Below are 23,839 nucleotides of genomic sequence, written 5' to 3' on the forward strand. Positions count from 1 at the left end.
TCCCGGGGCCGAATGGCTGCGGGGGCCGGTTCTCGCCTCCCCCTTCCCACCTGCCTGGAGGCAGGGCCTGGCCTCCCTTCTGTGAGGTCCTCGTCCCCGAGCTCTTGGGGTGGGGCAAGGGGGTGCGTTCCCCTTCCCTCTGCTGGAGGCTGAGACCAGCCCAGCACCCCGGGACCCGACCCAGCACAGCCTCACAGGTGGGGGGCAACGCGCCCCCGGCTTTCAGGAGGCCGGGAAGAGACCCGCACCTGGGACACGATGCCACATTCCTCTGTCTCTGAAATAGCAAAGGGCTTGCTGTGCAACTGCAGAGTGGCAATTGATTGCATCCCTCCCCAAAATCCTGTAGCTGGAGTACTGCTTCCCCCCCTCTTCCCCCCGTGCCCAGCCCCGGGAGATGGGACAGGGGCCGTGCTCCCTCTCTTTCGGGGGGTGAAATCAGAGCTGCGCTCCACCGCGGCGACTTCCCAGGGCACGTCGGCGCTTGGATCCCCGAGGGAAAAAACACAGGCGGGGACAAGGGGTGCGGACACCGAGAGGTCCAAGGGCCACAGACTGTCGCGGGCCGGCTTCCTCCGGGGGACCGCAGCATCCCTCACCCCCGCACCGCTCCCGCGAAGCCCACCCCCGGCTGCCGCATCCCCCCGGCCCGCGTACCACGGGCTGGGAAGACGATCTGCACTTGGGGGAGGGGGGGGGGGCTCTTTGTTTCCCCCCTGGACTCCCCCCGGCCATTTGCAGTGCCTCCGTTACCCACTTGGGCTAGTCCAGCGCCCCCCCCCCCCCCCCCCCCCCCCCCCCCCGCGATTTGTCTTTTTGGGCTGCTGCTATTATTATTATTATTGCTACGAGCACGCACTCGCTGGCAACTTGCCCCCGAGGAAACCTACGGCCCCCCCCCACCCCGGGGGGGGGGGTGTGTGTGAGGTGAGGATGGGGGGCTCGCCCGACCCCACCCCGGCCGCAGGCAGCCGGGCGGGCAGAGCTGCCCGCCGCTCGGGGCTGGCCTTTGGGGCAGCGAAGCGGGCAGCTGCCCGGCGGCTGCAGCGCGGCCGGGGCACGCCCGGAAGGCTCCCCGGGGGGGTTGTCGGCGGTGTCCCCCCCCCCCCGGGTGGGGTGGGGGGCGGCGGGGCCGGGCCGGGCGCCGTGGGAGTGCGGCGGTGGGGGGCAGCGCGCAGGCAGCGCGGAGGCAGCGCGCAGGCGCGGGCAGGGAGCACCCAGCTCTTTATGGCCAGGTGAGAGAGTCCCGGCGCAGGTAAGGGAGGATTTACCCACAGGTATCCCGGCGGGTCGCTTGCCCTCGCAGTCCATGACTGGCAGGGACCTGGGGATCCGGAGCCCGCAGCCAGGATGTCTATCCTTGCCAAAATGGGGGACTGGCAGGTAAGGTGACCCTCCCGCCCTGGGGGGGAGCGTTGTTATTTTGGGACGGGAGGCAGGGCTGGAGCGGGAAAGGTGACGGGCCGGGAGGGACCGGGGGCAAACCCGGCGCCGGGGTTGGCGATCGTGCTGTTGCCCGTGCGGGGATGGCCCCACGGCTCGGCCCGGCTGCAACAGGTAGAGAGCGGCGGGCCGGGGCCGGGAGGGGCGAGGGCTGCCCCCGCCGCCCCCGGGGGTGTCCCGGCCCGGGGCTGAGCCGCCCGGCAGCCTGGGCCAGCGAAGGGCGGCGTGTGCTCGCCCGCCGTCCCTCTGCCCGGGGCTGGCGGCCGCCGTCCCGCCGCGGAGCCCCCGGGGCTGCCCCCGCAGCGCGCCGAGCCCCCACGCGTGGCAGCGGCCGCCGGTGTGGCCCGGGGCCGCGCTTCCCAAACGGGCCGCGGGGGCTTGAAACGTCGCTGTGAGCTCCCACCCGAGCCCGTCCCGTGGAAAAATAGCGCTGCCGGGTCCCACCCGGCGGTAGAGGCGCCGGGAGCGCCCGTGGAAAGCGCTGCCGCGGGGATGAGCTGGAGGGAAAGCAGAACCCAGCGGCGAAAGCGGCCGGGAGGGGAAAACGCGGCCCGCCGGGGCCTCGCCCAGCCCCGCGGACCCGGGGGGACCTACCCGCCCCACGGGCGAGCCGACGCGTGTGGAGTTACGGCGGCTCCCAAAAGGGGAGACCTTGGGAATCCCTCCAGCCTCCCGACGTCCCTCGGCTCCGGCCGGGCCGGCGCGGTTTTGCCGGCTGATAAAAGGGCAGACGAACTGTCCAGTCCAAACACCCGGGCTTTCATTACCGAAAAGCGACTACTTTTTTTTCAGGACAGTCCAGTTCCAGCTGGGAGCCTAGCTTCTTTTTCTGCTCCCAACTTTTCAAATCTCTCGACTAAGTTTTTCTCGGGACTGCCTTATTTAATTTTTTTTTTTTTCAATGTAGCAGTAAGTCGTCTGCCAAAAAAAAAAAAAAGAAAATGCAGCAAACAAAAATATCTTCTTAATTATTTTTACAGTTAGAACTGGCGTCTTTTTATCAGGTCGGAGAAGCGATCAAAAGAGGATTTTTAATTTTTTTTTTTTTTTTTTACTGAAGTCAACTCTTATGTAATCGCACTTACGGGCTATCTGCCTTGAAATCTCTTCCCGACTTTTCCTTACACCCCGGCCCTCCTTGCTCGGGCTCCCCGGCGCTGCAGGCGGGGAGGGGGGCCTGGAGGGGCCGGGCCGGGCGGACCCACGGCGGGGAGCGCAGGAGCCGCCTTCCGCTGCACCCCGCGGGGCTCTTGGGGAAAGCCGCCCCCTCCCCTCTTACCCCCGCACCCCAGCCGGCCCGGGGCCGGGGGAGAGGAGGGACAAGGGCCGGGCCTTTGGCCCACGGGAGTCCCGGGCGGCCGCGGGTGGGAGGCTGTCCCGGGTGGGAGGCTCTGCCGGCCGGCCCGGCTCCGCCAGGACGGCGCTAAGGGGCGATGGGCCCCTTCGTTGCCCGCCTCCCCTCCTCTTTTTCTCGTCCCCCCCCCCCTCCCCGGGGCATTAACTAGGCTTAATCTGCCAGCTCCATTTGAACCTCAACGGGAGTAAAAACAACAATTTACTCTCCTGCCACTTGCAGACAAAAGCGCTGGTGAAAAAGAGCATCGGGGGGGGGGGGGGGGGGGGGAGGGGGGAAGGGGAAAGAAGAAGAAGAAAAAAAAAAAAAAATTAATCCATTTTGGTGATGTAGATTGTGTGTGTGTGAAGGAGCAGGCCCGGGAGCCTGGAGGCTTTGCCGCCCTTCCCGGCGTGGGGACGCGTGTGCGGCCCTCCCGAGGGCCCACTGCGGCTTCCCCGTGGAGCGGAGGGGCTGTTTGCTCCCCCAGGCACTAATTTTTCCCCCGGCGTCGGGGGGTGGCCCCGGGAGGGTCTCCCAGGCCGACGGGGCAGGTTTTGCGGTTGGCAGAGGGGAAGTTTCGGGGAGCGGCAGGGCAGCCAGGTCCTCCCCCCCCACCCCGCCCTGCGTGGGGATGCCCGGCTCCGGGGGACCCCTGGGGGCCCGGGGGGCGTGGGGAGCGGCGCCAGGCCCGACACGCTGGCCCCACGGAGAGGAGGACGCCTCGCCGGTAGGAGCGGCGTGGGATCAGGGAGAGAAAAAAAAAAAAAAAAAAAAAGAAGAAGAAAATCGGGGGAAACGGAGCCTTTCGGTGGATTGGATCCAGGCTGGGCACCCGGGGAAATAAAAGAGGAGAAGGGTGGAAAAGCAGCCCCCCGGGAGGGCGGGCTGAGCCCTCGCTTAGCGGCACATTGTCAGGCAAACGAAGCGCTCCACCTAAGAAAGTACCAAAGTTTTATTATGGTCATTGTTTTGTCCCTTTGCTCAAGTGCTTGCAAAAGACTTTTTGGCTCCTGCTGCACTCGCATTACCGCTCGCTCACTTCTATCTGGGAGGTTATGGTTTGTTTTGTTTGGTTTTTTTTTTTTTTTTTTTTTTTGAAGACCGATAGCCAACAGAGCCGAGAGGAACAAAATAGTTTACAAAAGAAAGAAGCTTTTCAAATATCCACCAAAAAGATCAAATCAAATCCAGAGGGCAACAGAAGCCTCCGCAGACAATAACCTCGTTAGAGGAAGACCCGACTCTCGTTTCTCCTCGCTTTGGTTTCTTTAAACCTCGTGGGGGGAAAAAAAAAAAGGGGGGAGGGGGGGAATTAAAAAAAAAAAAAAGTGGGGGGTGGCTTCATGGCTAACCCCAAACTCTCTGCGGAGGAAGGGCCAGCCGTCTTTTTGATTTCGCTGGCCACTTTCCTCCCCGCTGGCAGGCAGAGGCGCGGGGGGAGCGGTGGCCGGCGAGCCCCGCTCGCCCGCAGGCAGGGCCCGCTGCCCCCCCCGCGCCGGGGCTCGGCGGGTTGGAGAAAACATTTTTTTTTTTCCTTTCTTTTTTTCTTTTTTTTTTTTTTTTTGCTCGTGGGTCCTTTCTACCTGTGTCCATCGCTGCAGGTTGTTGTGCTGGCGAGCAATTGGGCTGTTGTTGATATGCTAATGAGGCGATTAGGCTGTGGGTAAAGAGCTGGAAAAGGGAAAAGTTTCCACCATTAGAGGGAGATCTCCGAGCGCGGACGGGAGCGCTGCAGAGCCTCCGCCAGCCGCGCTCCCCACGCCGCCCCGGCACCGCCACCGTAGGGAAAGGCAGGGAGAACCAAATCCTCTCTCTCTCTCACGCCAATCCATGAAAATGCTTTGGAAACTGACGGATAATATCAAGTATGAGGAATGTGAGGTAAGCGCTTCCCCCGGCCGGGGCAGAGCCCCCGGCCTCGCAGCTGCGAGCGGGAGCCTGCAGCATCCCTCCGTCTCTCAATTTCGTTTAGGAAAACTTCTGCTCCTTCGCCAGGCTTCCTTGCGGTCCTGCGGCTGGAGAGGGGCTGGGGTCCTTCCCCAGGAACTTCGGGGCTTGTGGAAACCCGGCTTTGTCGGAAGTGTCTGAGGAAAGGCAAACAGGAGCCAGCAGCAGTCTGGTCTATAGGTAGATCCTCCGTAGATAAGGCTCTGTAGGATGCTACACTCATCCATATGGATGGCTGGCTGGCTGAATGAATGGACGGATGAGTGAGTGAATGAAAGGGCAAAGAGACAAAGGGAAGAGAATTATTCTTACACGCCAGGTACCCGAGGCATCCCAATAAATTGGCTCAGGACCGACGCTTAAATTCAGCCTTTTCGATGTAGCTGCGGCTTGATCATACCGAGCTGCACAAATTTGCAGGGGTCAGCTTGCCGAACCGAAATCACGGTTTGGGGAGTAGTGTTCCCCCAGCCTCCTAATTTTCAGGGACGCACTGCCACGGCTTTGAGCGATATTTTAACTGCTTGGGGAAAAAAAAAAAAAACACTTAATTTGGTATTTGGAGCCGTTCAGCACACAGATCGTGTGCGCGCATCTCTGTGTGTCTGTGTGTGCATCCGTATTTTTAGAAAGAGGCGAGTGTCTTTTAATCTGACAAAAAGGAGAAGAGGAAAAAGAAGAGCGATGCCCAGGACCCATGCCTAGTCTCAAACCAACGAATACCATTGTCACCCGCTTCGCAAAAGTTGCCTGTGCAGTGCGTTTAAACCGCGCAATAAAGGACTCCACTTCGCAAATGAACGCAGTTATTTGGTGGTGACCCACGCGGGAAGGTACCCCCAGCCTCGGCGGAGCCTTTGCCGACGTGCATGTCTGGGGCGAAGGGGGGGCCACGCTCCCATCCGACCCTGCCGCTGCTTTGGGCGATGCTGTAGCTTAGGGAAGGGACCGAGGACTCGCCAGACTCACCGCCGACTAAATGATTTGGTGGTTTAGTCCCCGACCGAGGAGTTTGGGATAAAGCTGTCTCCCGGTGCGGGAGCTGAGCTCTTAGATCCACTCGCTGGCGGATGCTTGATTTCTAGGAATGAGGTGTCAGGGGTGTTTTTTGGTGTTGTTTTTGTTTTTTTTTTTTTTTTTGAAGCCGGAAAAAAAAAAATTTATATATGTATATATATTCCTCAGCTGGATTTCGGGAGGAAAGCGTGTCTCTCCCCCTCCCTCCCTCCCCCCAGGATCGGTGTTCAAGTGTGCACACGTGCGAGCGTGCGGATTTCATCGCCGATGGCTTTTGTTGCCTTGTGCTAATGGGACTTCGCACCGAGGTGCTACCGAGCACGGAGGGAGCGGCGGCGGCGGCCGCTCCGCCGGAGCCCGCCGGCTTTCGTGCGCGCGGGTGCGGTTGGCTCTCCGCGTTTTCCTGGGGAGCGGAGGCGAGGTGATTTGGCGGAGAGGAGGGGAAAGAGGGCGGCTGTACCCTGGCCGGGGTACGGCCTGCCTTTAAAAGAGGGGAGGGAAGGAAAAAAAAAAAAAAAAAAAAAAAAAAAAAAAAAGAGGGGAAGGAAAAGCGGGATGAAAGGCCGGCGCTGGGGGGCCGGGGGCGGGCGGGCGGAGCGCGGGGCCGGGCGGCGGCGGCGGGGCAGCGGCGGAGCGCGGAGCGGTGCCTGCTTGAGGGAGTTGTTTGGGAGTTGCACAGCCAGTCCGACGGGTTGCGCCGGAGCCCCGGCTTGTCTGGGCCGGGAGAAGCGCTCGCCTTGCCTCTTTTCCCGGCTCCCTCTCCCCCCCCCCCCCCGCCCCGCGTCCCTCCCGCCCTCCTTCCCTCCCCGCCTCGCCGCCTCCTGCCTTTTCCCCCCCGTCTTTTCCCGGATCCTGCGAGAGGGGGGCCGCGGGGAGCCCGGCGGATGCTCCTTGGGCTCCCCAGCCCCCCCGCCCCGGGCGCCCGCCGGCCTCGGCGCTGGGCTCGACCCGGAGGAGGAGGGACGGCTGACACCCAGAAGGGGAGACACCCAAAAAAAAAAAACTTTCCCAGCCGGTTTCCGGGACGCGGGGCACGGAGGCGAGCCGGCTCGGCGGCGCGGGGCGGGGGCAGCGGCGCGGGGAGCCCCTCGGCGGGGCGCCGTCGAGGCATGGACGGGGCGGCGGCGGCGGGCGGCCCCGCGGAGCCCACCCCGCGCAAAGGCGGCGGCGGCGGCGGCGGCGCGGCCGAGGGCGGCAAGAGCCAAGCGGGCAGCCAGCAGCCGCTCTTCTCCCTGGGCTTTGAGGCCGGCTACGCGCAGCAGCCGCAGCCCGAGGTGCGCCCGCGAAGGACCGCGGGGCGGGGGGCAGGGGGAGGCGGGGGGTGTGGGGGGGAGGGAGGGGAAGGGAAGCGAAGGGAAGGGAAGGAAGGGGGGATCCCGCGCCCCCTCCCCTCTCTCCTTCTGCCCGTCTCTCTCCCCCCCCCCCCGCTCCGCGCCCCCCTCCTGGCTCCCACCCTCTCCCTCTCTCCGGATCTCTTTCTCTTTCACTTTTGCATGCCCTGCAACCTTTTAAAATGTTGCCCCTTTCCTGTGATTCGTCAGACGCAGCAGCATGTCCCCCCTCTCTCTCTCCCGCTCCCTCTCTCTCCCTTTTTGTCTCTCTCTCCCTCTCCCTCTCCCCCATCTCTGATTAGATACACTGATTCTTCATTCAATGGACGTCATTTAGAACAGGCTCTGCCTTGAGTTGCCTTCTCGCTCACGCTCGATTTCCAGCCATTCTTCCCTTATTAAGTATTCGTGTAATATTAATAGTCATGAATATCTGCTATTAGGAGTCTCCAGGAAGGCAGCAGATCTGTTATTAGGAGCTCAAGTGAAGCAGCAGCTAAGTCAAAGGAGAAAAAGAAAGAGACAGAGGAAAAAAAAAAAAAAAAAGGATTAAGAAAGAAACACACACACGCTAAAAACAAAACAAAAAAAAAAAAAGGCAAAAACCGCGCGCAAAACAAAACAAAAAAAAAAAAGGAAAAAAAAAAAAAAAGCAACCAACTTTGACTCCTTACACCACGCCAGGATAGAGAGCTCGCCTTGGCAACACCCGATGAAGGGCTGCAGAGATCGGTGCAAGTTCTGATGGATTATAGTGGCGCGCCCGCGGTGCAGGAGCAGCCCCGGCGCCCCGGTGCCGCCGCCCGCGCCTAGCGCCGGGATCCGGCCGCGCTCCCTCCGCGCCCGCGCCGCGCCCGCACCCGCGGGGCTCCGCCGGGGGCTGCGCGCTCCGCCGCTCCCTCTCCTCTGCCTTTTGGGGGCTTTTTGGTTTTTTTGGTGGTTTTGTTTTTTGTTGGTTTTTTTTTTTTTTTTTTCTACCTTGACTTGTAACCCCCGACTCTTCGCAGATGTTAGTACACAGTTTTTCGGCTATGGTGAGTTGCTTCACGTTTCTCTCGGAGGGGGTTTGGTGTGTGCTGGGTGTTGCTATTGTTGTCGGCGGTGGCGGTCGGGATTTCGCAGCCAGCTTTCTGGAGAGGGCTTTTTTTTTTTTTTTTTTCCCTTTCGTTTTTATAAATTCGTTGCTTTACCTTCCCCCCCCCTTCTGTCTTTTCTTTTTTTCTCCTCCCCCCCCCTTTTTTTCTTTTTTTTTTTTTTTTGGTGTGCTTCGAGCGAACGGCAAAAGGCTTTACTTGGACCCTACCGCTACGATTTCTTCACCTTGCCACCTGCAAACGGGATATTTTCAGCTTTCTCGTTTCCCTTTTTCGGGATGGTGGCTCTTTCCCTTGAATCCTCCTCCTCCTCCTTCTCCTTGGAGGCCATGCCTTTTTCCCCGGACATACCCGTGGGCTCTTCTGCCCGGCCGCGGGAGCCGTCAGAGCCCTGCCGAAACGCCCGGGCGCATTTCGGTGCCGCTCGCCCGTCGGGGCGGAGGGGCCCGGGGCGTCGCTCCCCCCCGGCCGCCCGGCGCATTCCTCCGCTTCCCCGCCGGCCCGGCCGCCGCCGCCGGCCCCTCCGCTCCCAAATCGCCCGCCGGCCAGCGGGGAGCTCGGCCGGGCACCGGGGCGGCTCTCCCCGTAGGCGGGGGACCGTGGCAGTGCCTTCGCCCCGAAAGATTTGTAAAACTCGCGGGGGGAACGACCGGTTTGTTTAGAGCCTATTTCGGCGTCTTCTGGTAACAAAATGGCAGTGGGCTTGGATTTTCCAGGGTTTTCTGGGGATGCGATATCGGGAATCCCGGCGACAGTATTTGTCTCGGTTCTGTCCAGGGCCAGCGGGGGGATTTTGGGTCGTGGTAGAATTCTTATTTTGATAATGCCCGCTTCAGAATTGTTCTTTTTATCTGCGGGAAATACCTGCTCCTGAAATGCCGGGGAGCGATCTGTTGGGAATCCGCGCTGTACCGCCGCAATGTTTTATTAATTATTGTAAGCAATCCTGTTATAATTGTTGCTGTTATCATTATGGCCATTATTATTATTATTACTACTATTATTATTATTTTAAAATGCGAGACTGCCTCTTAATTGTGCGCGAGGGGAAATCAGAGGCAGAGAAATCCCCAGATCTGCTCTTCTCCGCCTCGGAGCGGACGAATTGCCCGTCTTTGCCCCATAAGTGAAATTCGCAAGCCGATTTTGAGGAGAAACAGTTTGATTTTTATCTTTGTTTTTCTTTTCTCCCCCCTCCTCCCCCCTCCCCTTCCTCCCCCCCCCCCCCCTCCGTCGTCCACCCCCCCGCCCCCCCCGCCTCCCAAACCTCAGGAGCGCCACGACAGTACCAGCAACGGGACAGCCCGGCTACCCCAGTTGGGGACCGTGGGTCAGTCTCCCTACACCAGCGCCCCGCCGCTCTCCCACACCCCCAACGCCGACTTCCAGCCCCCCTACTTCCCCCCCCCTTACCAGCCCATCTACCCCCAGTCTCAGGACCCCTACTCCCACGTGAACGACCCCTACAGCCTCAACCCCCTCCATGCCCAGCCGCAGCCCCAGCACCCAGGATGGCCGGGACAGAGGCAGAGCCAGGAGACGGGGCTGCTCCACACGCACCGGGGGTTGCCCCACCAGCTCTCGGGGCTCGACCCACGCAGGGACTACCGACGGCACGACGACCTGCTGCACGCCCCCCACGGGCTGGGCTCGGGGCTGGCCGACCTGCCCCTCCACTCCATCCCCCACGCCATCGAGGACGTGCCGGTAAGAGACGGGGCCGCCCCGGGGCCCGCTCGCCCCGCTCCCCCGTCCCCCTCCCTGCGGGAGAACGAACTTCGCGGGGAGGGAGGGGGACCCCCCCTCCCCCCCAAAAAAAAGGGGGAGGGAAGAAGAGACACCCCCCCCCCCCCCCCGCGGGAAAGGCGCAGCCCCCACCTAGAACAATAGGTTCTCGCGGCTCGTCCCTGCGCGACGCCTCCCCGCTAACGCGCCCGCTAAAATATAAATAAATCAAATGACTGTCATCGTTAACAATATCTTTCCTTCTCAATGACAATAAGCTGTTACGATTGGAAGAATATGTAATATCACCACAGGGCCGTGCATTTGGGGATTTCTCGCTGCCTTGGGAAAAACACGAGTCTGAAATGCGAGATCTCATTAAATGTCCTCCCAGGCAAACGTAAAGTGGGAAGGAAAGAGGGGGGGAAAAAAAAAAAAAAAAAAAGTGGGTGAAAGTGGCCTAAGAAGGAAAAATCGGTTTCCCGTGATTACAGAATTGGCATATGGGATAACGATGTCTAAAGCTGTAAGAGGATACCGGCAGATCCTCTTCTCTAAAGGAATTAATTGACAAATCAGGGAAGAGGTATATTAAAACGCTGCCGCCTTCTTTTAGCAGCGGTGCAAAGGGATGACCTCATAAATCATTAGCTATAGGTTATCAAATTCGAGCCAGACCTGCTACACCCTATATTAAATTAGATGTTGGGAGCCTATTGGAGGATGCATTATTTGGGGGACCTAACTCTGTTATCGATAAATACAGATTAAAAAAATGATTTCTAATTAAGCATGACATTAGTGCACGGGCTATTTACAAAGCAAGCCAGGGCTATTGTTCGCTTAGGAAAGTGGCCTTACGCAACGTGATAGGTCGTGATCAAAGTTCATCTTTGGGGGCTTCTCCCCGAAAATGGAATTAGAACATGGCAATAAATTCATTAAAGCCCGCAGAGCTCGTGCTGAGGGACTGAAGCTGCTCGACTTGCAGGAGGAAAGAGGAGGGAACTGTGGTATCTGGATGTGATTTTTGCTGAAATGCCATCCCAAATTACAGGATCAAATATTACAACAATATATTTGCTGACAGTTTAATGAGTACAGTTTCGTGTTGCAAGGATAATGTTCAGATGAACTTACCTATTTTTGGGGGTCATTTTGAAATCTTTTGTAAATTATACTCGGGGAAAATAGTGAATTTATTACAGCCCTCATCTGGCTAAATTAGCCACAGAAAATTGCTGGTTATGTTTAGCAGTTTTGCAATAAACGCATACGTTTCCCAAAGTGGAGGATTTAGTAAGCAATTTGGATCCGTTAAAGGCAGGTCGATTCTTTAAACTTGATATAAAATAACATGGAGGCAATAGTAAGAATAAACTAATTTGTTGACTGCAAGCCCCTGATTGCTGTAGGAGGAACATGACCTAAAATGTTCTCTCGAATTCTTCCTCTCCTCAATTGTGCTCCGTGGCAGTGGGCTGATTCGGGAAGCCTCCTCTGCAGATATTTTAAGTACAAATCATTTGATTTGCCTTTCAGGGATCTACGAATTAATAGCATTGCTATACTTTGTGAAAACCAAATGCCATCTGGTTTAAATCCTTAAACCAGCCCAGCCAATGTTGTTGGCTTTTTTTTTTTCCCCTTCTGTAAAACTGAATCAGCAGGCTGCATGAAGGAAAGCATAAAAATAAGAGGATGTATCTTTTAAGAGTCTTTTATCTAGTTATGCCAAAAAAAAAAAATCCTTTACAGAAATCTGGGTCAGGAAAGGGTCCTTTTTGAATTTTTCCGTTGCTGCAACAGTTAACCTTTAATAAAAATGACTGCTAAATATTTAAGAAAATCAAGTAGATGGTGAAAATTATTTAATCATAAATATCTCTGTGGGATTTTAAAGTTAACAGTCCTCCCGGTATGGAATATGTGTAGAAATAACACAAATAAAAGTATTATGCCACAGTACATTTACTTTATGGGTTTAGGGTGCATGCATAAAGGGATCATATTTCCCCATATAGTTAAAACACAAGAACTGCAGCAGTAGTCATTTCTGAACATTTCTCAATTTAATTATACTTAAATCCAGAAGCACTTTAGGCAAGTTACAAATGAGAGCATTGAGTATAATAAAACCTGTAATAAAGCAACTTAGTACCATCCACCCGGAATCATTGAGATCAGGCACAATTAACAGGAGCATAAATCCAAGACAGAATGGAAAATGTTAGAATCAGTATTATTGTTGGACAAAGACTAGAGAAGGAAGTAATAGTTTTTTAAATGGTAATGCCTGGGTTTTGTAACCATTGCGAAATCTTCTATCTCAGCAGCACTGGTGTTAATTTGTAAACACAGCCAGACATTATATTGCCTGTCAGTTTTTGGAATTAGAAAACACGATTTCATTTGACTTTCTAATCACGTCGTGACTCCGCCGCGCGAAGCCCAGCTGTAGCCGCGACCGCGGAACCTGCGAGGGGACAATAGTGGGGGGGCCCGGGGTGCGTGGGCCACCACCCCACCCCCCCCACCCCCCGGTCCCCCCCTCCTTTGTGCTTTCCCTCCCGGGGGCGCGGGAGCCGGCGCAGCGGCGGGGCCGGGCCGGGGCCGCTTCCCGGGGAGGGCGGGCGGCAGGAGGGAGCCCGCAGAAGCTGGAGGCCACTTGGGTGCCGGGCTCGGCCGGGCAAGCCCCGGGGGTGTGGGGGAGGTTTATAATTTTTTTCTTCTTCTTCTCGGGGCACGGGGGAAGAGCGGGGAGGGATGCAGGATTCCTCCCGATAAAGGAAATCCCCCCCCAAATCCCGTCTTCCCCCCCCCCCCCCCCCCCCCGCCGCAGGATCTGTTGTTTCCCTCCCTGCACCGTGCCCGGGGAGGGACACACACATACACACACACAAAAAAACTTCTCCCGCACCCCAGCCCTCCCCGCCTTTTGTTGTGGTCGCACATTTACATCCCTGCCTCTTCCTTTTGTTGCAGCACGTAGAAGACCCCGGTATTAACATCCCAGATCAAACTGTAATTAAGAAAGGTAAGCCGTTTCCTTGCGCATTCCAAACGTGTCGTCACAGGCTGGGGACTACTCGCAGGGAGGACTTACCCGGCCTCACCCCCCCCCCCCCACCCCCCCCCCCCCGGCCCCCCGCTCCTTCCTCTGGCACGTAGTGTTGGCCAAAATGTTGGGGGCAGAGAAAGAAAACGGGTTGAAATCTGTTCAACCCGCTGCTTAAACGGCCGCGTTTGCCGGGTATTTTAATTATTGTTGTCGTTAACGAGGGAAAATGTTAGCAGATGATCTAGAAAATCCGAGCGGGTATTTTAGTGCATTAGCAAGCAATTCGGTTTGATGGTTTGCCCCATGCATCTGCCTGAGCGGCGGGGTTTAATCGTTGTTGGTAAACTGGGCTGTGAAAGAGAACACGTTGTTCCTCCTTCTCCGGGTTTTCTTATTTAAATCGCGGCGGTGATGAGGTGGGCTGCTGGAGAACAAGGGGCGAGTTTCTGGGAACTGATGGCTGTCCGTCAGGGCGGTTTGGTTTTCGTTGGCTTTGTGCGCTTGCTTCACTCGGAATTGAATGGCTTGGAAACTCTTCCCCAAATCGTGCAAAATACTTGTGGCGTGTTTGCCCTGGGTTTTCTTTTCCCGTCTTTCTTCGGACGACCGAAGGATCGGGGAAGGTGGCACAGGGGCAGTTTGCAAAGCAGGTTCTCGGTGTAAAGCGATCGGTTTGCCTTTTGGATCCCGCGTGGGGAGCTGCTGTTGGAGTAAAACTCGCGGGGCTGAAGGCGTAGTTAGCTGCTGCCTGCTCTGAGGGGTGCAGTGGCTGCGCAGCCGCCTGGAATTTGGGTACCCCGGCCGCCACCGGAGCTGTGCAGAGCCGCTCTCCTCTCTAACCCTAATCGCTGTGCAGCCAGCGAGCTCAAAAGTTTCACCCCCCCCCTCCCGTGAAGCCTTTGTCACGTCAAATTAGATGTGCAAGGGATAAATCTTAAGAGATGCTCTTTCCAAGTCGACATGATAATTGGCTCTTTTATTAGTAATCTCAAGAGTTCGTTTAACTCCTGTTGTATCTATTAGCCTTCCCAGAGCTATTAATGTCACAAGTGATCTATCCAAAACGGAGAGAGCCCCCCGCTCGCTTGGACTGCGCCCGCGAAGAGCAGCCGGGCTAGGGCGGAGGAGAAGGGGAAGGCGGCCGGCGGACCCGGCCGGTACCCGGGGCCGGCGGGCACGGCACGAACGGCGGCAGGGCCCGGCGCCTCCCCAGCCAGCCGCCGCGTCTTTTGGGGAGGGACCAGGCTTTATTTTGGGCAGCGACCGGCGCTGGCCGCCGGCGGGGCGCGCTCCGTACCCACACGCGTGCCGGCTCTTCGCTGCGTTACGTGGGTTGGGGGTTTTTTTGTTGGTTTTGGTTGGTGGCTTTTTGTTGGTTTTTTTTTTTTTTTTCCCCACGTCAAAAGTTGCGCCCTGGAAAGGCGGCGGGGCGGGCTGGGCAGCGGCGTCCCCCGGGGAGCCTCCGCCGGCAGCCGAGCGCTGCCCCCGCTGCGCCGACGCCCGGGCGGCCGCTGGTGCCGCTCCCCCGGGCTCTGCCCGCCCTCCGCGGGCAAGGCAGCCGGCGGCGCCCGTGACGGGCCGGCCTTACCCGTGACGTCTAACGCGGCCGGTACTGACGTGCTTTAACAAACAGACATCAGCCCCCCGACGGCGTGCGCTCGCTCCGGGCTGGAGGCGGCGGGGGGGGGGGTGCGCGGGCGGGCAGCACGGGGGCCCGCCGGGTTATTTTTTTTAATGTCTTTTGCTGCGGGTCGGGGGTCGCCCCGCGCTCTCCCGGCGAGCTCGCCCTGCCCTCGCCTGCCCCCGCTCCCCCCCCGCCCCGCAGGCGGTGCGGGGCCGGGGCTGGCCGCGGCGGGCGGCTCGGGTGCCCGGCGGCGGCCGCCCCCCCCCCCCCCCCCCAACCTTCCCCGCCCGCTCCTCACCCTCACCTCCCTGCTCCTCCCTCCCTGCAGGCCCCGTGTCCCTCTCCAAGTCTAACAACAACGCCGTCTCCTCCATCCCCATCAACAAGGACACGCTCTTCGGCGGGGTGGTGAACCCCAACGAGGTCTTCTGCTCGGTGCCGGGCCGCCTCTCGCTGCTCAGCTCCACCTCCAAGTACAAGGTCACGGTGGCGGAAGTGCAGAGACGCCTCTCGCCGCCCGAGTGCCTCAACGCCTCCCTGCTGGGCGGGGTGCTCCGGAGGTGAGGGGCGGGGGAAGGCGGGAGGCGGGGTGGCGGCCGATAGCGCCCGCTGCCGCCGTGCGGGGCGGGAGGGAGGAGGACGAGGATGAGGATGAGGAGGATGAGGAGAGCCCACACGGGGGGGGGGGGTGGGGCGCGGCGCCCGCCGCTAGGGGTCGGGGCGCGCGCGGCCGCCGGGGCAGCGCTGCGAGGCGCGGGGGGGGGGGCTGTAGCCATGGCAACGCGCAGCCTTGTGTGCCCCCCCCCCCCCCCCCCAGCCCCGCTTCTGGTGGTCTGGGCCGAGGGCAGGGGGCCCAGCGCGGCCCCTGTGTGCGTGTCCCCCGGGCCGCACCGTCCCGTCACGGCGAAGGCGCGCACACGCACACCCCCACCCCCCCAGCCCCCCCCCAGGAGCGGGGAGGCTATGGGTGGGTGCCCCGCCATGGGCACCCTCCCTGCCCGCTGCCCTGGGCCTGCCACCTCACCCGGGCCATTACGCAGCGCCCGGGCAGGGAATAACATCCAGGATGAATTAAAGGTGGCTCCCACCTCCGCCGCCCGGCCCGGTTCGGCTCTGCCGAAAAAGCTGCAGGTGGGCCGCGGGGGGATCAGTGTGAGGGCAGCGATGCTCCGCGGCGGTAACGGGGGCTGCCGACTGTATAGGTCGGCCTCCTCCCGCGGTAATGGGGCCTCCTCCCTCCCGTAACGCCTGGGCTGCTGCCCGTGGGCTGTGGCGAGAAGCTGCCCCCTGGGCCCGTGGCGAGAATCTGCCCCCCAGCTCCATGGCGAGAAGCTGCCCCCCGATTCGTGGCGCCTTGGGGGCTCAGGCAGCTGCCTCAGGGGTCCAGCCCCGGCCGTGACGTGCCCAGAGCTCCCCGCCAGCCTGGGGGCTGATCTGGGCCTCAGCGATGGCCTCTGCTCCCTAGACACGGAGCCACCCAAAGCCCTGTCCCTGTGTCTGAGACTCGCCTTTCAGCAACACTCACCCTTCAGCCCCCCGTAACCACCATCCCCACCCCCCAAACCCTTTACTCCCCTCCGTGGGAAGGTGATGTGTCAGGGGGATCCGTGGGCGGGAGCGGGTGCCCCCCGCCAGCCCCGTTTCTCAATGCCTTTCTGTGCGGAGCAGGGCGAAGTCTAAAAACGGAGGGAGATCTCTGAGGGAGAAACTGGACAAAATAGGATTAAACCTGCCAGCCGGGAGGCGTAAAGCTGCTAACGTTACCTTGCTCACGTCGCTCGTGGAGGGTAAGTGACTCAAAGAGTCGGGAGGGCTCCTTTGGAAAATGTGCCTGTTGCTTTTGCCTAACGGGAGAAGACTTGGTGGTGGGTTGGGTTTTTTTTTCCCCCGAGTCAGTGCTGCTCATTGGAAATTGGAAGGGTGTTATTTTCTATGCCTCAGAAAAAAAATGTTAATTGTGTGCCTCTGCTTTTTGTTTTAACCTGAAAGGGGCTTGCGTGAGTCTTGCAGACTCAGCATTGCATTCTACCATTTATTTGCTTTTAAGTCTCTGAGCTAGACGGTTTCAGGGCTCCATCTTGCTCCCTTGTTCAAATGAGTCATCTCGCCCCAGAGTAAGTGGGAGCAGCATGGGAAGGATCCCTGCGAACGGCGGCTGTGGGCTGAGCCCCGTAAGAGACCCCTCAGTGTCGAGTTGGAAGTTACAGGGAGCAGAACCTCTAACGCTTCACTGCCGTCCTTCTGCCACAGGTGGACAACCAAGCAATTTTAAATGTCAGAAACTGCAGCTACTTTAAGTTTGCTCTCCCTCCCAGCCTGCAGCCACATAACAGTAAATCATTTAAGTTTTCTGACATCTGCATTTGAGAAATGCGTGACCATTACTTCCTGAATTAATTTGGGAATCCTTGACCTCAACCATGAATTAATGGTGTCCTGAGAGCCTCAAAGTTGTACCACCCCCCCCACCCCACCCTCCCTTTTGGTTCTCATTTTCAGAACACATGTTCCCTTGGCTATATTGTTCTCCCCTACTCTGCTCTGGCCAGAAAGGGCGCAACTCACTTTTAACGCCTTGGGATGCCCTATGCTGTCAGAACCGGGAGGTGGGACGCTCAAGAGTTTGCAGTCGTTTAGTTTTGAAGCAGTTGCTGTGTCACATGGACTGGCCCAAAGTAAGCCCAAGGCCAGCAAATAGATCCTCCTCCTTTTCCCTCACTTGTGGGTTTGACTGCATTTTAGACGGGTTCAGTCTGCAAAGCACTTTTAAGCTCAGCCCGGGCCATGCCGGTCTAGCTTAAGTTTGGTTGTGTAGGAGGGAATTTGTTGCTTTGTTTTGTTGTTGCTTCGCATTCTGCGAGAAATGTTTCATGTTCAAAGGGAGGGGGAAAGAAGTGCTGCGCGATGCCAGGCTTCATTTTTTTAAACATCAGGATAAGTGGCTGCACTGTATTTATACTGCATGAAAATTACAGCGCCTTCATCTTTTTGAAAAGGCTTTGCAAGTGCATCGATGCGCTGTAGTAAAAAATCACGAGGGGAAAACTCGTGTAAGAAGTCTAGATTTGGTAGACGCTTAACATTATTTGTGATGTTAATGAATACAGAGAAGGTTTTATGGTAATCTAGTGTTCTGTTTGGCTTTCGCATACAATGGCTTTAAAAGAATGATTTTTTAAAAAAACAAAACCAGAGGCCCGATCTCCAGATAACTTAGCGATGATGGCTAATTTTGGGGGGACGATAGTATAAACATTGCTGGGGCTTTGAGTCCTGTAGCGATGAGGCAGTTTCTAGAGTACTGTTATTGTTTATGATCCGCTCCATTTTATGGAAACAAGCTCACTGGACTGAGGCTTTGAAGCTCTAATTGGCGCATGCGTTCTTCCGGAGCTAGAGCTAATGGCAGGAAGCCCTGCAGTAAAAACCAACTGGTTCAGGAAATTAAAACCAAAGATTTGAAAATCAACAAAACAGACAGACTCACTGGAATGACCCTAAAATTCTCATGGTTAATCGTTTGGGGGTGAACATATAATTATATGCGATCAAGTTAAATTTTAAACACTTAGCTGTTTAATGCATTTTATTTAGAAGAGCTCTAGGAGTAATTATGATCAATATTAATCATTGATGCATTGCAAAAGAATATAGAGACGTGGCTGAGGCAAACAAACATTTCCAGAGTAAATAGCCGTGAATTAGATGTACGTAAATGGCTGTGTATAGGTATGGATATGTAAATCTCGGCACACATTCTAGGTGGATGGAGCCTGCCTGTCTGAAAGTATCTGTGAGTCAATGTAAACTTTAAAAAATTCTTATGCGAGATTTCACTTGTAACGATTGTCATGAAAATACACATTTGCATTGCCCTCGACTGAAGCAAAGAAAACTCCTGCAAGATAAGATGCGATTAGCATTTCTTACCCTACCTTTTTCAAAGGAAAAAAAGCCCAAGCTTTTTAGAAGAAAAGCCCAAGTAAAATGTAGTGCTGTTTTTTTCTAATGGATTTTTGCCTCTCTGCGATGTGTACTGATCAGCTGTGTGTTTCCCTCCCATCCCCACCCGTGCCTCCCTTTTCAGGAGAAGCAGTACATCTAGCTAGAGATTTTGGGTACGTTTGTGAGACAGAATTTCCTGCCAAAGCAGTAGCTGAATTTCTCAACCGACAACATTCCGATCCAAACGAGCAAGTCACAAGAAAAAACATGCTTCTAGCTACAAAGTAAGACATTTACCTTTCTGGCATGTTGCTCAGAAGTGAGGAGAGGGCGACAAACCCGGGTTTGGAGCTTTTATTTGTGAGCGTTTGCCACATAGCCAGTGGCTGATGGTTTTGCAGATTGTGAGGGGGTGTATTTGCCCTCCTGCTATAGGAGAACTCTATAACCCAGCTTGGTTTCCATCAAGTCAGTTCGTGCAGATTACCCTGAAAGCGAGTCATGAAAATTGTGGGTGGATGTTTAGTTAAAGAAAAAGCAGTAATTCTTCAGAGCAAAACATTTTCCGGGCCTTTTCACTTAGCTTATCAATTTAGGTAGAAAGGGAAGGCTTCCCATTGACAGTAAAATAAAACTGGCACATTAAACGGATTTCAGTTCATTAAAAACGGCAATGGTTCTTTCTGCCTAAGCAGCTCTGTTACTTAGCGAATACAGGGATATTAAAAATATATTTTAAATGACAATCTGTATGCAGTTAAAATGCTAGCGGAGTTTATCATTGGTGGGGCTGCCTAGACTTCCAGGTGGTGCGTGAAAAGAAAATGATTGTTTTGATATGTTTGCTGGAAATTAAAAGGGTTGTTTAGTAGCCCTTAATTACCAATGGAGGTGTCACCAAAGGGCACAGTGCCAGAGGGCGCAGGCAGAAGATGGGAGCCTGTTTATGGCTGGAAGACATTAACGCGCGTTTTAGAATACAGACTGTTTCAACATGCCTCTGAGCTCTCTTGCTACAAGGTGTGTTATTTCCCCAACCATTTGTGCAGCGAGTGGATGATACAACCTAACTGCTGCGACCGTGCCCTTGTATCCTCTCTTCCCGCCCCCCTGGAAGGAAATTTCCAGACCCCAGTTAGCGTCAGCCTTCCCCTCTGTGGGAAGGTCCCTTTGGATTTGGAGATACAGATGTACATATATAAATGTTTCAGAATACCCTCATTTAAAGCCTCGATTCCCCTCTCTGCCCTCGCTCTTCCTTCCTGACACACGGGCACGTTTTAGCCTTGTGAAGGAAGAGGCCCGCGCCTCTCCCCAGTTCCAAAAAAACCCTAAAGGGTCTTCCAAGACGTGGATAAATCCCTGAACCTCCCTCTGGATATCACACCCCGTCTATTCCCTTCCGCCTTGCTGGGGAACTTTAAACTGCCCGTCTGCTCCAAAAGCCAGCTGGGCAGGGATGGGGATGTGTGTTTGTGGGGAGGGCGTGGGGGGCTGCGACACGGGGGTCGGCGGGGCTAGGCGGGGGGTGCGCGTGCCTATCTGGGTGCCTGTTGTTTGTCTGCCTGTTGGCTGGGGCCGGGGCGTGATGCGTGTGCGCAGTCGTGCGTGCGTGCGAGCGAGGTGAAGGCAAGAGGTTCGTTCGTGCTGGGGACGTGTGAGAATTAGGGGGAAGGATGCGTAGAGAGGAGAGGGAGAGGCGAGGGAGCACGTGTGCGCTCGGGGGCAGCAGCCCCCTCCATCCAGGGGCTCGTGCGATGGAGCAGGGAGCGTGCACAGGCTTTGCTGCCGCCAGTGATGGTTCATTTCTCTCCCCCTCTCTCTTCCCCTCCCTCCCGGCCTCCCTCCCTCTGTCTCTCTGCTCCATTTGTGCTACAGACAGATCTGTAAAGAGTTCACCGACCTGCTGGCTCAGGACCGATCTCCCCTGGGGAACTCGCGGCCCAACCCCATTTTGGAGCCGGGCATCCAGAGCTGCCTGACCCACTTCAACCTCATCTCGCACGGCTTCGGGAGCCCGGCGGTGTGCGCTGCCGTCACCGCCCTGCAGAACTATCTCACCGAGGCGCTCAAGGCCATGGACAAAATGTACCTCAGCAACAATCCCAACAGCCACACAGACAACAGCACCAAAAGCGGCGACAAAGAGGAGAAGCACCGAAAGTGAGGAACACACCCCCCCACACACTCCTCTCCCTTCCCCCTCATAGCCCATCGATCCATTCATCTCCCTCCTCCTCCCTCTCCCCTGCACCCAGCACCCCAGGCTACAGCAACAGAATGAGCGTCCTTCTGCCAATCCTGTTCTCCGACTCTGCAGGACTGCTCTGCCCTCTCCCCACACCCCTTCCCAGCATCCACATTTCCATTCTCTCCCTCTGCCCCCCCCCCCGCCCCCCCCCCGCCCCTTCTCCCCGCTGCCACCATCGTTTTACCCCAGTTTGGAGCCTAAGAGAACAGAACAGGGGGACGGAGCCAGCAAAGAAAAAAAGTTCTGTCTTGAGTTTGTGAACTTTTTTTTAAATAAAACAAAAGGAGGAAAAAAAAAAACAAAAACAAAACAAAAAAAGGACTTTTTTTTCTAAAAATATATAAAAAAAAAAAAAAACCAAAAAGAAATAAATAATACTTAAAAAATTCTATGAGCTTCACCGGACTGAATCACCACCTTCCCTTACATAAACTTCAGTTAAGATTGTAGCCATATTAAAAACGAAAAAAAGCGAAAAAAGTACAACCGCAGCAGCAACAGCAAACAAACAAAAGGCAAAAAGGACTGATGACATTTTATCAGTATTGTGAATAAACTTGAACACAAAACACAAGCAGTTCCATGTCATATCTTCAGTTGTAGAACTTTTTCCTGTCCAAGGTAAAGCGACCAACTTGAACTTTCTATTGCAACACGATTCACGGTTATTATATAAGGGAATCAGTGTTCATGTATGTATATATTTATTTATGTGTAATTTAATGGGAATTGTAAATATGGTGAGTCTGTTTTAAGCCTTTTTTTATTTATCTGGTGATCTCGTTTACCTCTTGTTTAGTGGGTTTTAAATCTTCCCCTCTTAGTTCATCATGTGGTTCATGGTACTTATTTAGATATCAGAGGTTTTTTGGGGGTTTTTCTCTGGGATTCATCATTTTTAGCCCTGTTGTAGCATGTTAAAGGCGACAATGAAGCAGCTGAACAAATAAAAAACCATGAATTTTTATATATAATTAGTATGACATTTAGTTTCTCGTTGAAGATAAAATAAAGTGATGTTGGACCCCGGCAAGGTTTTTAAACATGTTAGTGGTTTTACAACCCTTATGTGTTGTGGAAAATGAAAGAAGAAGTTATTTTCATCCACTGTCCTTCTCCCGAAAGCACCATCAGAGCAATAAATTAATATTGTCTTTTAAAACAAGATTTAGCTTTTCTTTCCTTGTTTTTCCCCTCTTTTTTTTTCTTTCTTTCTCCCTTTCTTTTGTTTTTCTTTTTCTCCTTTTTTTTTTTTCCCTTTTTTTTTTTTTCCCAAAGAACTTCAAACATTTGGGACCACCTGGTATCCTGTATTTCCACTGGCCATATTGGAAGCAGTTATAGTTGTATTGTATTGAGTTGTGCCGGCAGTAGTTTCCATGCCTATCAATGTATCATAGTCCTTTGTTGCCCAGATAAATAAATATTTGATACGCTTTATGTCGATTTTTTTATTCAGTGGCTGTCTTTACCCAGGCGTATTTTTGTTCTTGGCAGTATTTTTTATTCAGTATGGTTACAGTAATTGAGTTTAACTCTCCCTTGACAATTGCTCCTTGCAATAAGCAGCTGAACCCATTGTTTCCCTCAAGTATAATAAAAACTTACTTTCAACTTGGAGTTCAGAGCAGGGTATCATTTAGATATTCCACTGAGTCTGTATTCAGACAAATGACACAATAAAGCACAATGTATTCTTTTGGATAAAAAATTGTCTGTACTACTAACAAAATGACACACTATCTTTTCTTTAACCAAAACATAATTTTATTTAAAAAATAAAGTTTTATTTTATTTATGTTGACCTCTAGGTTTTTATTTATGTTTATATATAGCGTGCAGAATTATAAGCCTATAAAATTTTGTACATGTAGTTGTCCTAACGGAGAGCGGAGATTAAAAAAACCCATTATCTTGAGAAGGACATTTTAAAAAGAATGATTACCGAGCAAATACCGAAAATTAGGTGCTATGAAAAAAAATTTATTTATATCAGAGCCGGCTGCTCCCTCCCCCTCAAGAAAAAAGAAAAGCTCCGTAGTTGATGCCAAGAAAATCATCTCACGGTTGTGAACTTTAGTGAAATCTTGCAGGAGACAGATTATTTCTGATTGATGGTTCGTGTTTTAGTGGAATGCACGGATTGACATTTTGAGATGGTTGTGTCAGTTTATAAGGGACTGAAATTTTTATCTTGAGTTTCTTCTTGTGGAAACCAGTGGTAAAATAGGGAAGTTTGCTTTAAAAAAAAATGGAGTGAGTGTACATCTTGAAGATGGGCTGTAAAAACATGTGAGAATTCAGACTTTGAATCTATTTTTTTTTGGCCCAGGGGGTAGGTGAAGTCAGGATCAGGCTGGATTATATTGTATCATAGGAAGGGAGGCTAATGCGGTTTAGAATGTAAAGGCATTTTAAAGAGATGGTCTCCTTTAAGTGCTGATGATATTTTGGTGGTGGTGGCTGATTTTTCTCTCTCTTTCCTTCCCTCCCTGACTGTCTCCCCCCTCCCCCCCCCGCCTTTTTTTCCTTTTTGCTCAGGCAGAAATTGAGGAGGTTAAGAGGGAGGTGTTTACAATAAAGCTGCAAAGAGAATTAACATTTGCTCATATATTTTGACGTTTGGTAGGGCTGGTGAAGCAAAGCATTAGATAAAGCCCAAGATGTTTCATTTTGCTTTGGTAATCTACTTATGGAAGGCAGTGTAAAATCAATCTTGCCAAGCAGAAAGAGAGTTGGTGGAGTCTAAATTCTATTTTCGAGAGCCAGCCAGTTTATAAAAATGGTGAATATTTTTTTCCTATAAATTGAAAGTGGATCTTTTGAATGCAAAGCTGCAATTGTTTTAAAAACAGTTATTTATTATTTCCAAGAGAGACTGGTTAACTGTAAAGTAGATGTAACAAAATAATGAGGTGAATGAACCCTAACTGTACATATTCTTGACATAAATGAAATGCACAGTATTGTAGCAGGTGAAGTGAAGCATTGTCTATCAGGGCTGTTTTTCTTGGCTGCATCTCAGATTGTGTGTGGGATCCTAACCTCAGGCACAATAGCATTCA

The 23,839-nt window shown here is 54.2% G+C and overlaps 1 protein-coding gene across 3 annotated transcripts; it reads left to right on the forward strand.

The window, feature by feature from the left end:
* Window positions 1-1,350: 1,350 nt before the first annotated feature.
* TFAP2A (transcription factor AP-2 alpha) lies at window positions 1,351-20,690 on the forward strand. 3 transcript variants are annotated; one of them, XM_075705102.1, is made up of 8 exons: window positions 4,616-4,660; window positions 8,082-8,108; window positions 9,441-9,875; window positions 12,879-12,930; window positions 14,907-15,138; window positions 16,247-16,365; window positions 18,666-18,807; window positions 20,402-20,690. In XM_075705102.1, the coding sequence occupies exons 1-8, from the start codon at window positions 4,616-4,618 to the stop codon at window positions 20,688-20,690; spliced, it is 1,341 nt and encodes a 446-aa protein (XP_075561217.1). The 3 variants fall into 3 exon arrangements, with proteins under 3 accessions (XP_075561219.1, XP_075561218.1, XP_075561217.1); XM_075705104.1 differs by lacking the exons at window positions 4,616-4,660; window positions 8,082-8,108 and adding an exon at window positions 1,351-1,383; XM_075705103.1 differs by lacking the exon at window positions 8,082-8,108 and having other exon boundaries at window positions 4,610-4,660.
* The last annotated feature ends 3,149 nt before the right edge of the window (window positions 20,691-23,839 follow it).

The sequence above is a fragment of the Pelecanus crispus genome, chromosome 2 (genome assembly GCF_030463565.1).
Source record: "Pelecanus crispus isolate bPelCri1 chromosome 2, bPelCri1.pri, whole genome shotgun sequence".
NCBI lineage: Eukaryota > Metazoa > Chordata > Aves > Pelecaniformes > Pelecanidae > Pelecanus > Pelecanus crispus.